The sequence below is a fragment of the Camellia sinensis genome, chromosome 1 (genome assembly GCF_055761805.1).
Source record: "Camellia sinensis isolate YWXY chromosome 1, ASM5576180v1, whole genome shotgun sequence".
NCBI lineage: Eukaryota > Viridiplantae > Streptophyta > Magnoliopsida > Ericales > Theaceae > Camellia > Camellia sinensis.
Genome location: NC_138961.1, coordinates 145,901,699 through 145,916,808, shown reverse-complemented (window position 1 = coordinate 145,916,808; position 15,110 = coordinate 145,901,699). Strand labels below are relative to the sequence as shown.

The following is a 15,110-nucleotide window of genomic DNA, read 5'->3' as shown; positions in this document are numbered from 1 at the left end:
CTTTTAAATTTATTAACAACATAAAAAGTACAATCATGATATTGATATTTTCTAAAAAATGTACTATCAAAGGGTAATTTTGAAAAATTAATTTTTTTAAAGTGCAATAATTATAAAGAACCAATATTTTAAAACGAAAGAAGTATTATTTTAAAAGGAAGAAAGTATTACTATAATTTGATAACAGATTAAACCTTCATTTGGGAAGTCCAAACTTGGATTTTTTTGGCTATTTTAGTCACAAAAAAATAAAATAGATTTTTTAATTTAATAAGACAAAATATCACATCTAATTCATAATTATTATATTTTTTCTCTCTCAAAAAAATTAAAAAAACCAAAAAAACCAAAGCTCTTCCTGAATTAAACTTTTTAATCCTAAACTAAAATAATTAAAAAGCCAAATCCACTCATGCTAAATTATAATTTTGACAATATTTTTTTTTTTTTTTAAGTTTAAACTACCGGTATCTGAAAGTGCACAGGACCCTGACTAATCCAATTCAAGCCGAGTAGGATCACAAGAACGACAAAACTCTCCTAGCAAATTTTTAATACAGTTACGTTCCCAAGTCCCGAATCCAAAACTTAAAAATTTTGATTAAGCTGACATAGCTCTTTACCGGCTACGCTACGTGGTTGTTGGTGACTATTCTTTTGACAAATACTGCTCTCAGCTGCATTAAGTTATCTATTGTTCTGGAGTCGTGTAAGATCGTACGGTATTGGGTCAAAAACAAAAGAATTTAGAACAGACTGGGTGACCAACTCTGGGGAGAAAGAGACGGACCTCCAGTCACCACAACTCTGGGGAGAAAAAGAAGCGGTCAAATGTCCCTCCCCCGCAAATACCGTACATCCACCCATCCACACGCTTCTCTCTCTCTCTCTTAGCTCATTCCCCCGAGTAAGGATCCTCTAAAGTGATTTTTTCCTAAAGTTTTCTAGAGTGTTACATTGTGTGGTTGATATTTACTGGTAAGTCACATCAGAAAAATTGATGTGACTTACCAGTAAATCTCAACCACACAATGTAGCACTCTAGGAAACTTTAGGAAAATTTCACTCTAGAGGATCCTTGGTGCATTCCCGCCCATTCACCAACTGACAACATATTCCATCATCACTCCCAACCCAACTATCTCTCCCTCTCTCTCTCTCTCTCTTTCTCTCTAAAACACTAACCCTCCCGCCCCGCACCCCCCCTCTCTCTCTCTTTCTCTCCCTCCGTAAAATTCTTTCTTCGCTCCCTACACAGATCCATCACACCTTTCGTCGACCTTCCGTAGGTCATTTCATCAATTTATAACACCAAAACCATCGCACTCACTAGATTCACCTCTCTATTCTCTCTCTCTCTGTCATCCTCGATCATTATCGACTGTAATTTGCAGATGACCGCTCTTAACCACACATCTACTCGGTTACTTGTACGTGTAAAGCATCAAAATGTAAGCTCTCATTATTATTATCTCTGTTACGTTCTTGATCCTACATACCTGATTTATATATATAAATATGTATGTATGTATATATACATACGTATTGCGCAACAACAGTGTGTTTGATATATAAAAATGCAGAGAGCTGTGAAGAGATTGGAAAGTAGCGGTTGAGATCGTCGGAGCAGAAATGGCGAGCCACGAATCAGGCCCACAGGGGCTGACGAGGAGACCGTCACGCAGCGCTGCGACCACCACTTTCTCCATGGAGGTCTTTGACAACGAGGTCGTTCCCGCTTCCCTCAGTTCCATCCGCCTAATCCTCCTCGTCGCCACCGAGATCCAAAACGAGCGCCCTCGCGTCGCCTATCTCTGTAAGCTCCATATCCATCCATGATTCAAAATTCAAACTCATGTCATGTCATGTCATTGATTTTGATCCCTAATAATTAAACTCAGATATCTTAATGGCATGCATGCACGCATTTACTGATCAATCGATAATTGTTCTGAGGAATTCGTAATCGTAATCATTGGCGTTCAGTTTTAATCTTTAATTATTTGCTTATTTGTTTGTTATGAATGTTTGATTGTGGTTTTGGAGCGTTTTCTGAAAGTGTTTTTCGATCTTGTTTATTTGTGGATGAGAAGGTCGGTTCTACGCCTTCGAGAAAGCGCACAGGTTGGACCCGAGCTCGAGCGGTCGTGGTGTGCGACAGTTCAAAACAGCTCTGCTTCAGCGATTAGAGAGGGTATGCTATTATGCTCTCTCTCTCTCTCGCTCTCTCTCTCTGTGATTTCATTTCATCCGTACTTTTGCAATTTGTTTGTTTTTAATTCGCAGAGGAAGTAGGGTTCGAAATAGTTTGTTATTCAGGTTTCTTTAGACAACCGTCCGACTCTGCGGAGCGGAGAGCGCGCCAAATGGAGTTAGTTATCTGTATCGTTATAGGGGGGGAAAATCTACAACTGTAGTTGAGGTGCTATCAGATATGGTTGCGCTCATGTTAGAGCATCTCCAACGGTGTACCAAATATTTCACCAAATCTGAGTCAAAAAGGGGTCATTTCCTTAATTTGATACTTCGCGCTCCAACGGTTCAACATCAAATCCGTTTCATCAAATTTGCGCTGGGCAACCGGTTGGTTGACCGGCCGGTCGACCGGCTGGTCAACCGGTAACGGCAAATTTTTTTTTTTTTTTTTTATACCGGTTTGAACCTTTTTTTTTGAACTTTTTGAAATTTTGGTGGTCGACCGGGTGGTCGACCACCTAGGCAAAATTTTTTTTTTTTTTTTTTTGACTGGTTTCAACCTTTTTGTGAACTGTCTGAACTTTCTCCGGGGCGACCGGTTGGTTAACCGGTTGGTCAACCGGATAGTCGACCCGTTCGTCTCATCCCAACGGTTAGGAACAGTGATTTGGTGAAATGCTTCGTCTGCACTCAGTTTGGTACCATTTTTGCTGAATTCTGGATTTGATATCGATTTGGTGAAAACGTTGGAGCTTAAAAAAGTGGCTTTTTCACCAAATTTTAAATTTGATGCCAGGTTTGGTTCACCGTTGGAGATGGTCTTAGGCATTAAACGGAAATAATCTGACGTGTCCCGCTCGTTTTTAGCAAGTATGCACTGTCTCAAAAAAAAAAATTAAATAAATAAATAATGTTATATGTACCAATTAGTGTATTAATTAGAGTACCAATTAATGATATAACATAATTTAAGAAGTTTTTGTTATTTGTAATGTGATTAATGAGTGAGATCAATAATAATGTCATAACTAGTATCAGTACACTAATTAGTACACTAATTAGTGCATGTAGCATTACCGTAAAAAAAAATAATAAAAAAAGAAAAAAATAATAAAAAAAATAATAATAATGAAAATGAAAATGAAAATAATGGTAACTTGGGGTACAACTCGAATGAGTTTGAGCCGGTTGAAAAGTTGTTTAAGTTTAATCTAAATTATGTTGAGAACTGCTTTTGTCCACTTAAATGCAAATTATAACTTAAGATTATTGGTTCAAATCCAACCCAAACTAGGCTCGAATTCCTGAGTCACACAAATTGCACAAAATTTATTTTTTTTCTTGGTACAACAAATTTTTAAAACTGGACTTTATTTATAGTTTTTTAATAAAATTATTAATAATATGAAAAAACAATCTATACCATTATATAAAGTGAATGTTAGATTTGAAATCCAAATCTTTGCTTGTTTGTTAGAATATTATTTTTCGTTTAATTTAAAATCACAAACATCACCTTAGACACACTACAAGGATTTACACATTTGGCGACCATTTTTGCCGACCAAAAAAATTTTGGTCGCAAAAAAATGACATTTGGCGACCAAATATTAATTAGTCGCGAATGATCATTATTTTTGGCGACCAAATATTATTGGTCGCAAAAGAATATATTTTGGCGACCAAAAAATAAGTTGGTCGCAGAAAGTGATATGCTTTTGCCGACCAACTATAAATTTGGTCGCGAAAGGTCACATTTTTTTTGGCGACCAAAATTTTGGTCGCCAAAAACTTATTTTCAGCAACCAAAAAAAATTAGTCGCCAAATTAGCACTTTTAGCGACTAATATTTTAGTCGCTGTTGATTGAGATTTGGCAACTAAAAAAATTTGTCGGCAAAGGGTACATTTTCTGCGACTAATCTGGTATTTTGGTCGCCAAAAATTTGGGAGGGAATTTTGAAACGTGGGGCGGGAATTGAAATTTTTTATCTTAGAATCTGTTAGCTCACACTTTCTCATTTTCTCCTCTTTCATCTCTCTTTGAAATAGGTGCGAGACAAACGAACAAACAACACCGAACCACTCTCTCTCTCTCGTCTTTGCGTTCGATTCGAACCCTAGGCACATTGAATCAATCATTCGGAGTCTCTCTTGGATCTACATGGTGATCACCTCTCCCTTTCTCTTCTCTCACGCCTCACGCCTCACGCCTCTGTGTCTCTTCTCTCTCACGCCTCACGCTGCCCTCCTCTCTGTTACTGGAGCATCACCGCAAGGGTTAGACGAGCACACCGTAAGGGTTAGCACTACCATCGCTTTGTCTCGGGTAGGTATGTCCTTTATTTCACCCTCTCTCTCTTTCTCTCTGTGTGTGTGGGTGTGTGTCTCTGTCTTCCTCTCTATGTCTCCTTCGATTTGGGGCTAATTATTTTCTTCATTTTGCTCACTATTTGAAGAAAATTAAAGAAAATTAAAGAAAATCAGAGAAGAACTTGAATGTATTTGCAATCTGATGCTTGAATGGATAATGATGCTTGACCGAAGCATGAACTCTTAGATATTGCATCTCGTCTGTAGCATATAGTTAGTTATATTCAGTAATGGCAATGTAGAGATTTGGAACAATACAGGCCAAACCCGCTGGTTTTCCCCTTCTGTTCCAATCCAATACCAATTTAGGTTTAAATATTTCCCCAAAATGATGCATTGGCATGGGGTGGGATTGGATGAGATAATGAAATAAGTATTGTTCTGTACCTAATATGGAGACAAACATATATAATTAATATCAGGCAAATAAATGAGGATAAAATAAACTTGCACCTGGTTATGTAAGGCTCAAACATATCCCAAGGGCTGGAGCATGAAACAATTGACTCATTCTGTTGCCGTCTCTACTCATACAACCATTTTTTCTGTTACTCTTAAGATTTCTCAGGTAAGGACTGCTGTCTTTTTTAATTTTTTAATTTTTATTATTGAATTGCCCCCCAGTGCCAAAGTTGTGTGGTATAAACTGGATTACTATGTCTGAGTTGGAATATTAATTGAGAACATATAAGTTTGATAGTAATCCAGCAAAACAGAATATTTCATTCTAGGTAATTTGTGTTAACAACATGGTTTCTTTCACATGCTCTAACCTTTAAACTGTAATTTGCGGGAGCCTGTGGAAAGCCTTCGACCAGATATGTCTTCATTCCTAAATGGTTTAATTTTAGTCTGTACTGTGATTACATAATTATTCCTTTAATTTGATTCTCATTACCTGCTTTGTCTTCTCTGTTTTTTAATCTTTGGCAGTTTATATTTGATGCTGCTGCAAAGTTCTGTGTTGATATTGCAACTCATCAGCATGGATGTTGTGTTCTGAATCGATGCATTGATAAGTCAGTTGGGAAATATCAGGAAAAGTTGGTTGCAGCAATTGCTGCTTATGGGCTTCTTCTTGCTCAAGATGCTTTTGGGTAATTTTTTTTGAAAAGTTTGGATGATATCTTTGATTGAATATTTTTTATGTACTATGTATGCATGCTTATGGCTGTATTTTGATAGAATGATCCACATAGAAATATGTCCAACAAATGAGTATTTTTGCTCACTAAAAAGTAATCATTTTCATGCTGTGATACGGTTTGTTTGCATTCTTGTTAGGAATTATTGATTTCTCTGTAATTCTATTATTTGTTACTCAAAATCTTGCTTTTGAATATCACTGCATTTAGTAATATGGTAACGGAAAAAAAAAAAACAAAAAAACAAAGCACTGCCTTAACATCTTTGTCTCTTTCAAGTTGATTATTAATGTGAGAGGTTCCTTCTGGTTAGAGAATCATGCTAAAGTGGCTCTCCCATCAATAGCTTGCTCAACCTACCAATCACTAGATACATAAATTGTTGACTGTTGTGTTTTATCATCAGATGTGGAGATTATTCTTCGTAATTGTTCTTTAAACTGTAATTGCTAAACAATGCTTCATCTTGAAAACCCTGGGCAGACTTTTCGTGCTCCACTGGCCTTCTTACTTAGCATTAGCTCATTTCATTGTGACTAGTTCACCCTTTGTAGTTTGTACTTAGCTAGGCCATGATTTATGTTACATTGCTAAAAAAGTATTGAGCATTGAGATCTGACACACTAATGTAACGGATAGAGTTCGCAATTTATTGACCTGGCCTGTGGAATCTTCCATTGATTTTAATGGTTGTTTTGATCAGACAGTGATTTTAAGGGTTTGAGTTTGGTTGGGTTTCTTTTTCATGTTATAAATGGGTTTGTTTGATTAAGCCCATTCCAACTCATTTCTAAGTAGGCAGGAAATGCTACAATGTGCACTTGCACATTGTAAGAAAAATTACGATTTTGTGATAGAAGTCATGAATTTTTGTGATGGAAGTTATGATTTTTGTAATGAAAGCTATAAATGGTGAAGTTATGATGTGCACCCTAAAAGTTAAAGTTATGTTTTTGTGATTTAAGTTCTACTTTTTGCGAGAAGCAAAAAGTTACAATTTTTGTGAAGAAAAAAGTTATACTTTTTGTGATAAAAGTTATACATTTTATGATAAAAGTTGCACTTTTTACATCAGGCGCATACCATATGCACCCTTTCTGGGGTGCATATGGTAGCCTTTCCCGTATGGGTTTTGGCCGCGGTGATCCATTTATTGAAGGGCTTTAGACTAGGTTCAGAGTATGAGCAATATTACAGGTGGTTTTCCCAACTTAAACCGGCCCCACTTTCCCTAGTTTCAGACTGGAGAATTGAAATATATAAGATCTAGCAACAAGGTTGATTGAGTTGGAGGCCAAACGATTTTATTGATGGTTTGATGGGAGGCTCTGGGTTAAACAGCATAACTGACAGCTTCTTACTGCCTCCATTCAATTTGCTCTCTCCTCCTAGTTAGCTCTATATTAATTGAATTCACACTAATTGGTATAATGGTCATAAAACAAATTATACAGTCAACTCTAATTGAAGTCCTCTCTTCTGTTGTCTTCCTTTCTCACAGCCATAACCCATGTTTGTTTAGCATCCTGTTCCCTCCTTTCTCCTTTCATTTTTGTCGTCATCATCATCATCATCATCATCAAATCATCATAATGATCATCTTTTTCACATTTCTTAAAGTGGTGAAATGACATGTGTTAATGCATTTATCTTTGATTATGATCCAAACGACCTTTTGACTTACAGCAATTAACTGCAGCTTTTCCAAGTTACACTGGCTGATCTCAGTTGATGTGTTGTTATTTGTCCATATCTCTGGTTACTCTTAGACTTTTTCACACATGCTTATTTTTATTTTTCTACCATCTATCTCACCATTCGCATTATATAACTATGCTACTGAACATATTATACCTTACTTGTAAATTGTATTATAGATATCTCCAAATCTCTGCCTCAATACTGCTTTCTTATAGCTGTGAATATTAATTGTTCGTGTATATGTCAGCAGTTAATTTTTATCATTTTCTTGCACTATGTACATCCGTATAAACCTCTACCCCTCTACCTCTGTATCTCATTAGAAGTAATTTGGTCTTGTGATGGTTGCTTTAATTATTTGTATTTGGCTTCATGGCATATTTTAATATTTTGTTTTGAATTGAATGCTTGTTTTTTTTTGGATCCCAGAAATTATGTTGTCCAATACGTTATACAGGAGATCCCTTTAGCTGCTGCCGGCTTGATTTCTCAATTTTAAGGGCACTATGTGCACCTCTCAATGCAAAAATTCAGCAGTCATGTTGTTGAAAAATGCCTCAAACATTTTGAAGAGAGCCGTCCAAGAATCATCCATGAATTGCTTTCAGTGCCTCACTTTGAACAGTTGCTGCAAGACCCTTTTGCCAACTATGTCATTCAATCTGCACTTGAAGTTAGCAAGGTACGGAAATCAACATGGCTCTCATTTCATTAACATGCTTCATGACATTCACTCTACTTTGGCTGGCAAATCTGAATGTTTGATGACTATTTGGCTGTATCTGGATTTTTCACACTGAAATGAGTTAAGGTGAAAAAAAATTGGTAAACACTTTAAAATTGGCTAATTTTCTTAAGAACTCAGTTTCATAATACACTTTCTATTGGTTTTCTTTGAATTTATAAAAGGAAATAAAATTCAGGTACAAAGTTGGTCTGAGTTCAGGATTTTGGCATGTCATACTTTTGGCTAAGAGAGAAAGTAACACATATTTATTATTAGGATAAATAATTATTATACGGCATGTATATGAATACATTTAAGTCAAAGATAATAGTTTTTAGAGTTTAAAGAAGGAAAATAAGTATAAATTTACATTGCTTTTGTTTTTATTATTGGATTCCAAGTTATTTCATTCAAACTTGTATTGTGTTCATGTATATATTGTTAGGAAGTATCTGATGAGTGTCATGTCATGCTGGTATCAAACATGATACGTTACCTTTTTAGAAGTGTCCATGCTTCTTAGGGTAACACCTTGTGTTTGCATGCCTCTACCCTGTGCACACGTACCTGATAAACCAAACCAAACCAAACCAAACCAAACTAAGCCTTGTGTCGGATACATGAATATTTTTTTGTCATTCTACTCTGCCAAGGGCTATTTACTTGGTTAAATTAAATAAATTCTTCTCTCTCTCTCTCTATATATATATATATATATATTTATTTATTTTTATCGCCATTTTGTTGCTCCTATGATGTGTTAATTTTATCGTTTGTCTTGAACCAGGACACTCTCCATGCTTCATTAGTCCATGCAGTTCGGCCTCACAGCATCCTACGCACCAGTCCATACTGCAAGAAGATTTTCTCGTGCAACCTCTTAAAGAAGTGATTTTCATTGGCCTGTGGCAAGAAGTGTTGTGTTCACCCCAAGAGCACTACCGTGTTCACTAATAATAACTACTCGTATCTATCATAGGGCTGCCGGTTCTAGATTATCTAACTGTTAGAATTTGGTGCTGATCTACCATGATCATTGTGGCTTTTGCTGCGCTGATTGAGTGTAAAAAAGCAAGTTTTGCTACCCCGTCTACTTGAATTGTGGAGATGAGTTGTAATATTCTGTTGTCTTGTTGATCTATTACTCTTAATGTACACGGTTGTAAAGGATCGCAGCGGTGAGTTTTTGCTTCTACTTGTCTAAATGCGACGATGCCTTGATAACTTTATAGATAATATTTCTGTTTCTTCCTACCAATACCTACTTTTTACTATTATAATCTTTGTTTTGTCTTTATTTGCATTTTTACTACAATGGTTTTATCTGTCACCTATTGATTTTTTTTCTGATATTGCAAGATAAAGTTCTTGTTCTCTGGTCATGGATATCAGTTTTAGCTACATGTATATATAGAAAGTTTATTTTATATTGTATCAATATTTAGCACTTGAGTACTTCTAGTTTGTGTTTTAAATGAATTATTAGTTTGCATAATATCTTAGGTTTATTATGGATTGAATGAATTATTAGGAATTATAGGTGTATTGTTTTCCTGCTTTGGCGACCAATTTATTAGTCGCGACAAATAATAATTTTTTTTCGCAAAAAATGACAATTGCCGACTAAGAGTTTTGGTCGCAAAAAATACATTTATTGCCGACCAAAACAGCTCTTGGTCGTGGAAACTCAGTTTTGCCGACCAAAAGTTTTGGTCGCGAAAAGTAACAAATGGCGACCAAAACCTTTTTTGGTCGTGGAATGTCACAATTGGCGACCAAATTTTTTGGTCGCGGAATGTCACGATTGGCGACCAAACTTTTTGGTCGTTGAATGTGATAATTGGCGACCAAACTTTTTGGTCATGAAAATATCACTTTTCGCGACCAAAGTGTTTTAGCGACTAAACGAATTAGTCGCGGTAATGATATATTTCGCGACCAAAAATTTAGTCGGCAAATCTGACTTTTCCCGACCAACCAAAATTTTGGTCGCGAATTACTTTTGCCGACCCTCAATTGGCGACCAAAGTAGCGACCAAAAAAATTGGTCGCGGATAACTTTTGCCGACCAAAAATAGACTTTTAGCGACCAATTTTTTTGTTGCCAAAAGTGTTAATTATTGTAGTGACATTTGACAAAAATATACAGATTTTCCTTAACATTTGGCAAAAAAATACAACATCTTTTGACATTTCACTATATCAATCCTTCACATTTGGAAGTGGTATAATTCATTCTTTCAGTGTTAAAATTGTCGTTGAAGTTAGTACTTCTATTAAGGACAAATTATACTAACAGTTTTTATATTTTGGAATTCATATCACTTTAATCTCTGACTTTCAATTGTGATATATTTGATTTTGAATTTTAAATCTTGTTCCAAATAAGAATAATTGAATATATCATTACTTAATTTTAAGGAAAAAATCATTACACTACAAGAAAATACATTTTTTATAACCATTTTTGACGACTAAAAAAAATTTAGTCACCAAAAGTATAGGAATTGCATACCAAAAATAATATTAGTCGGCAAAAGTAAAATATTTAGCTACTAATTTTTTTTAGTCCGGAAATATTGATTATTGGCGACTAAAAAAAATTTAGTAGCTAAAAATATTACAATTAGCGACTAAAAAAAATTTTAGTAGTTAAAAATATCACAATTGGCAACTAAAAGAAATTTTAGTAGCCGTAGAGCTAGTTTTAGCTACTATAGCCGAATGAAAAGAAAAAAATTATTTTTTATCTTTGGCGACCAAAAATTTGGTCACCAAAAGTATATTTTCAGCGACAAAATAATATTTTTGTCGCCGTATAGTTAGTTTTAGCTACTAAAATTGTTTAGTAGTCGAACTAAAAGTTTGGTCGCTAAAAGTATATTTATAGCGACAAAAGAATATTTTAGTTGCTAAAAACCTAAAATATGTGGAGGGAGATTTCAAATTTCAGACGGATTAAAAAAATAATTAGCGACTAAAATATTTAGTCGTGAATTATTATTACTTATATTATATGTATTCTGTTTTCAACCCAAACCGTGGGTAAATCAATTCCCTCATCTCCTCTCTCTCTAGTGAGAAGAGAGATCTACCGTCTTCTCACTTCTCTCATTGACCTCCAATCCCACCCACCAATGGCGCGACCGCGGCCACAGGTCGCCACCACTACTGTCGTCTTGATCCTATTTCTCATGGCCGAGGTCGTTTCCTCTGGCGAAGCAACCACCATCGTCCTTTGACCACCCCACGGCGACAGCAATCGCACACACATACATGGGGCTATTTTGGAAAGGTAGTTAAAAATTAATTTTTAATTTTTAATTCATTTTGAGTCTTATCATATTTTGACATTTTTTATATATTTTTTTAAAAAGAAATCAAAAAAATTAAAAAATTAACTTTTAATTATCTTCCCAAAACACGAAATTGTTTAAAATGGCGCTTTCAATACTGGGTTACACGTGCTTTTGAAGAATCAATTTTCTTCCCTTTTTTTTTTTTTTTTTTTGGAAAATCAATTTTCATATTCTGTTTGGAACTGAAAGAGGTTTTAGGCGATTTGGTACATTACTTGGTTCGGTTTAATGATGTTACTGATGGAGGCTTTTTAAAGCTAAAGGCATAAATAAAAAAAGGAAGTGACAGAGACTTCTAGAAATAAAGTTTTAAATGGAATTGTATTGAGTTGATAGTGAAGAGAAAAAGAAAAAAAGAAAAAAGAATAAAAAAAAAAAATAAATTTAAAACATTATATTAATGGGTGAACCTTACCCATTAGAGCTCATTTAGAGCACTTGATTTAGAATTCCTAAATATTTTTAATAAATAAATAATCACATCACATGCATGAATTGAATTCTCACGACATCGAGGTTATTTGACACTAACCTAAAAAATTACAGTAATGATTATAGTTCTAAATATTGGCTACGTATCGAAAAAATAGGACATCGCGACGGATACAGGCTGGTATACCACTGAGATTGAAAATCGCAGGCGTATCGGCCGAGTCTCGGTACGTATCGGTTTGCAACCGTTACACAAGCCGTTACACAAGCCGCGACGGGTCAATACTCACCGGTACGAGAAAGAAAAAGCTGAAAAACTTGTGAAATGATTTTTAAAATTTCACTGCCGCGACACCCGATTCCCAATACGTACCGATCGATATTACCGATATCGATACTCCGCGATCGATACCGTTACGTTACCTGATACCGCGATTTAAAACTATGGTAATGATACATTTTCTAATTTTGAAGTTCTAACTGAACTCTAATAATGTGACAAAAAAAAATCACCATCACTGTAAAACCCACACACTTAGAACTCCCAAACATTTTTCCAAAAAAATTACTTATTATTTTTTTATACTATTGGACCTCTTCACTTTTTTTATCCCTTCACACATCCTTTTACAAAAAAAATAAAAAATAAAAAATAAAAAATAAAAAATAAACTAAAATATTCTATTCCTAAACAACACGGAAGACATAATCCAGGATTGTAAATCTACATCAGTACATACATACATACACATATACACGCATATATAGTAGTTTTTTTGGGGGGTCATGGCCAATTTGAGTAGTTAAGGAGCGGATTAACTAACGAGGAAACTATCTGTCTCTCTCTGATACTCTCTTTCTGATATATGCTTCTTTGATTCAGGACAATGCGTCGAGTCTGGCCTCCCGGGTTAAGAAAACTGATGCAAGGGAAATCGAGAGCTTCTACCAACAATGCTATGAACACTACATCAGAGCACTGGACAAGGGGGAACAATCAGATAGGTACTGTATCTATCTATAACAACACCTCAATCAAATATATATATATTTTTGGATTCATTCATTGATTTTCCTTGTAATTTTGGTTCCACTGCTTACTGGTTTTCAATGGAAGACAATTGATATGCACTTCTTGCTGCCAATATTTAAATTTTTTGACAGAGCCCAACTCGGCAAAGCTTACCAGACAGCCGGAGTTCTTTTTGAAGTCCTCTATGCCGTTAACAAAACTGAAAAAGTGGAAGAAGTTGCTCACGAATGCTCATTCTATCCGGCCTGTCGCTAATTTATAGTACATGTTTTTATCAATTTTAAAATTAAAATGGGTTTCATGTTGTGCTTCTTTTTGTATATTTTGATAGAAAATTTAGTGGCATAATGACATTAGCAATTGTATTTATTTATTTATTTTTGTGGGAACAGATTATTGCTGCAGCAAAAGATGTCCAGGCAAAAAGGTTGGCGGTTTCATTTTTGTGAATTTTTGAGTCAAGCTGATAATATCGTTGTTTTCCGGTTCAACTTGGACCGGAGGGGGCGAATGAGGCAGAGGTTGTTGTCTTTGTTGCTGTCTCGTTGATTCAACTAGGGCTTCGAGCATTTGTTCTATTTGGCTCATGCGAGCCTCTGAAGATTTAGCTGTACCGTCACTTGTATTTTCCATTTGTTATAAGTAAACAAGGCAATAATAAACATAGGAATAATCTTGTTCACAGTACTCGGAGTATTCAATTTCAGTTCATTCTTTTCAATTTCATGTGTTCATGTTCAAATTCAGTTTCCACATTTACATAAATTAACACACGCACTCACACATGCAGATGTAATGTCCTTAATTCTTTTCTAGGACATTCTATAGCTCATATGGACTTGTGTGTGCACTATAACTCGTGCTCTGATACCACTCTGTCAGACCCAAACCTGTCTCTATAGATCTAGCGTCGTAGCCGGTTAGTAATCCTTGGATTACCAAAGGCCTCTGTACAGAATAATATATAATTTAGGGGCTAGCTAGCAGAAGCATATATATAAAACATACATAGTCCGTTGAGCTGTGTAGACATACATAAGACAGAAATTTCAAACTTTATATACACACACATAACATCATAACTACAGTAGTCTTACGTCACCCACTTATACAGATAAAACCAAAATGAGACTTAGCCCAATATACAAGTAAATAGAAACTTGTTTAAGATACACAAAAAGAAAACAAGATCTTTAACACAGATCACAAAACATGACCACTTGACTTTTTCCGGAACCTCCTTGGGAGGTACAATGGTTAGCCGACAAAACAGAATTCCAGGCGATCATCATTGAGCCTGGCCACGCGCTTGATCACCTACATACATAAATAATACAGCGAGTTAGAACCCAGTGAATAATAATAAGGTAAAGGTTTTAATGAACATTGTCCATAAAGTTACAGAAATCAGAATTCAGTAGTTAACATAAACGGATTCATAATCATGTTTAGAAATTAGAGTTCATAATAAAAGTAGATTCAGAATCATACTCATAATCAGAATTTGCGGTTAAACATACGTGGTACATTTATTAGCACTAGCAGAAATAGTTAACCTACAAAGAGACGGCCATAAAGGCATACAGTTGACTCACGTGCACGAAGACGGTATAGTTGGCTCATGAAACGTACAGTTAATCCATAAAGGGACGTATACAGAAGGATTCATAGCAGTTGGCTCATGAGATGTACGGTTGACCCATAATTGGGACATAACAGAATAGATAACAGATATCATCTGAAGCTAAGAATGCCACGAATACATTTCAGAAATATTGAACAACCATTCATTCATGCAGAAAATAATATTTCAAAAAACAGTTGATCTTATACCATTCAGAAAATAATTAAAATTAAACATAACTTTACAGAGTTATGACTCACAGATGGCACCAGAAATAGACAGACAGAGCAGACAGATCAAATAGCTTACGATGCTTGACCTACACAACATAACATATACACATATTGAAACACACACTCGGAAAATACTTAACTCATTGCGTTTCATTCTTAGTGTGTTTCTAAGTCTTATCCTCATTATTATGTCTTAATTAGGGCTTAAGAATGCCTAATATGCAATGAGGATGCCAAAATGTGATTCAAAACACTTGGTCAAATTTGCTGAAAACAAGGTCGTTGCTC

General features: G+C 35.3%; 1 protein-coding gene and 1 long non-coding RNA gene across 2 annotated transcripts; both read left to right on the top strand.

Moving 5' to 3' along the window:
- Positions 1–4,266: 4,266 nt before the first annotated feature.
- On the top strand, positions 4,267–7,913 carry LOC114261637 (putative pumilio homolog 7, chloroplastic). The gene is made up of 3 exons (XM_082915202.1): positions 4,267–4,524; positions 5,502–5,665; positions 7,844–7,913. The coding sequence occupies exons 1-3, from the start codon at positions 4,360–4,362 to the stop codon at positions 7,911–7,913; spliced, it is 399 nt and encodes a 132-aa protein (XP_082771328.1). The 5' UTR covers positions 4,267–4,359.
- Positions 7,914–12,727: 4,814 nt separating this feature from the next.
- LOC114291721 (uncharacterized) lies at positions 12,728–13,627 on the top strand. The gene is made up of 3 exons (XR_003639479.2): positions 12,728–12,937; positions 13,097–13,226; positions 13,358–13,627. It is a non-coding gene; the product is annotated as an uncharacterized LOC114291721 (long non-coding RNA).
- The last annotated feature ends 1,483 nt before the right edge of the window (positions 13,628–15,110 follow it).

Coding starts and splice junctions, on each gene's coding strand:
- LOC114261637 (XM_082915202.1), top strand. CDS start 4,360: ATGGTGATCACCTCTCCCTTTCTCTTCTCTCACGCCTCACGCCTCACG. Junction 4,525..5,501: donor CTACCATCGCTTTGTCTCGG/GTAGGTATGTCC, acceptor AATCTTTGGCAG/TTTATATTTGATGCTGCTGC. Junction 5,666..7,843: donor CTTGCTCAAGATGCTTTTGG/GTAATTTTTTTT, acceptor TTTGGATCCCAG/AAATTATGTTGTCCAATACG.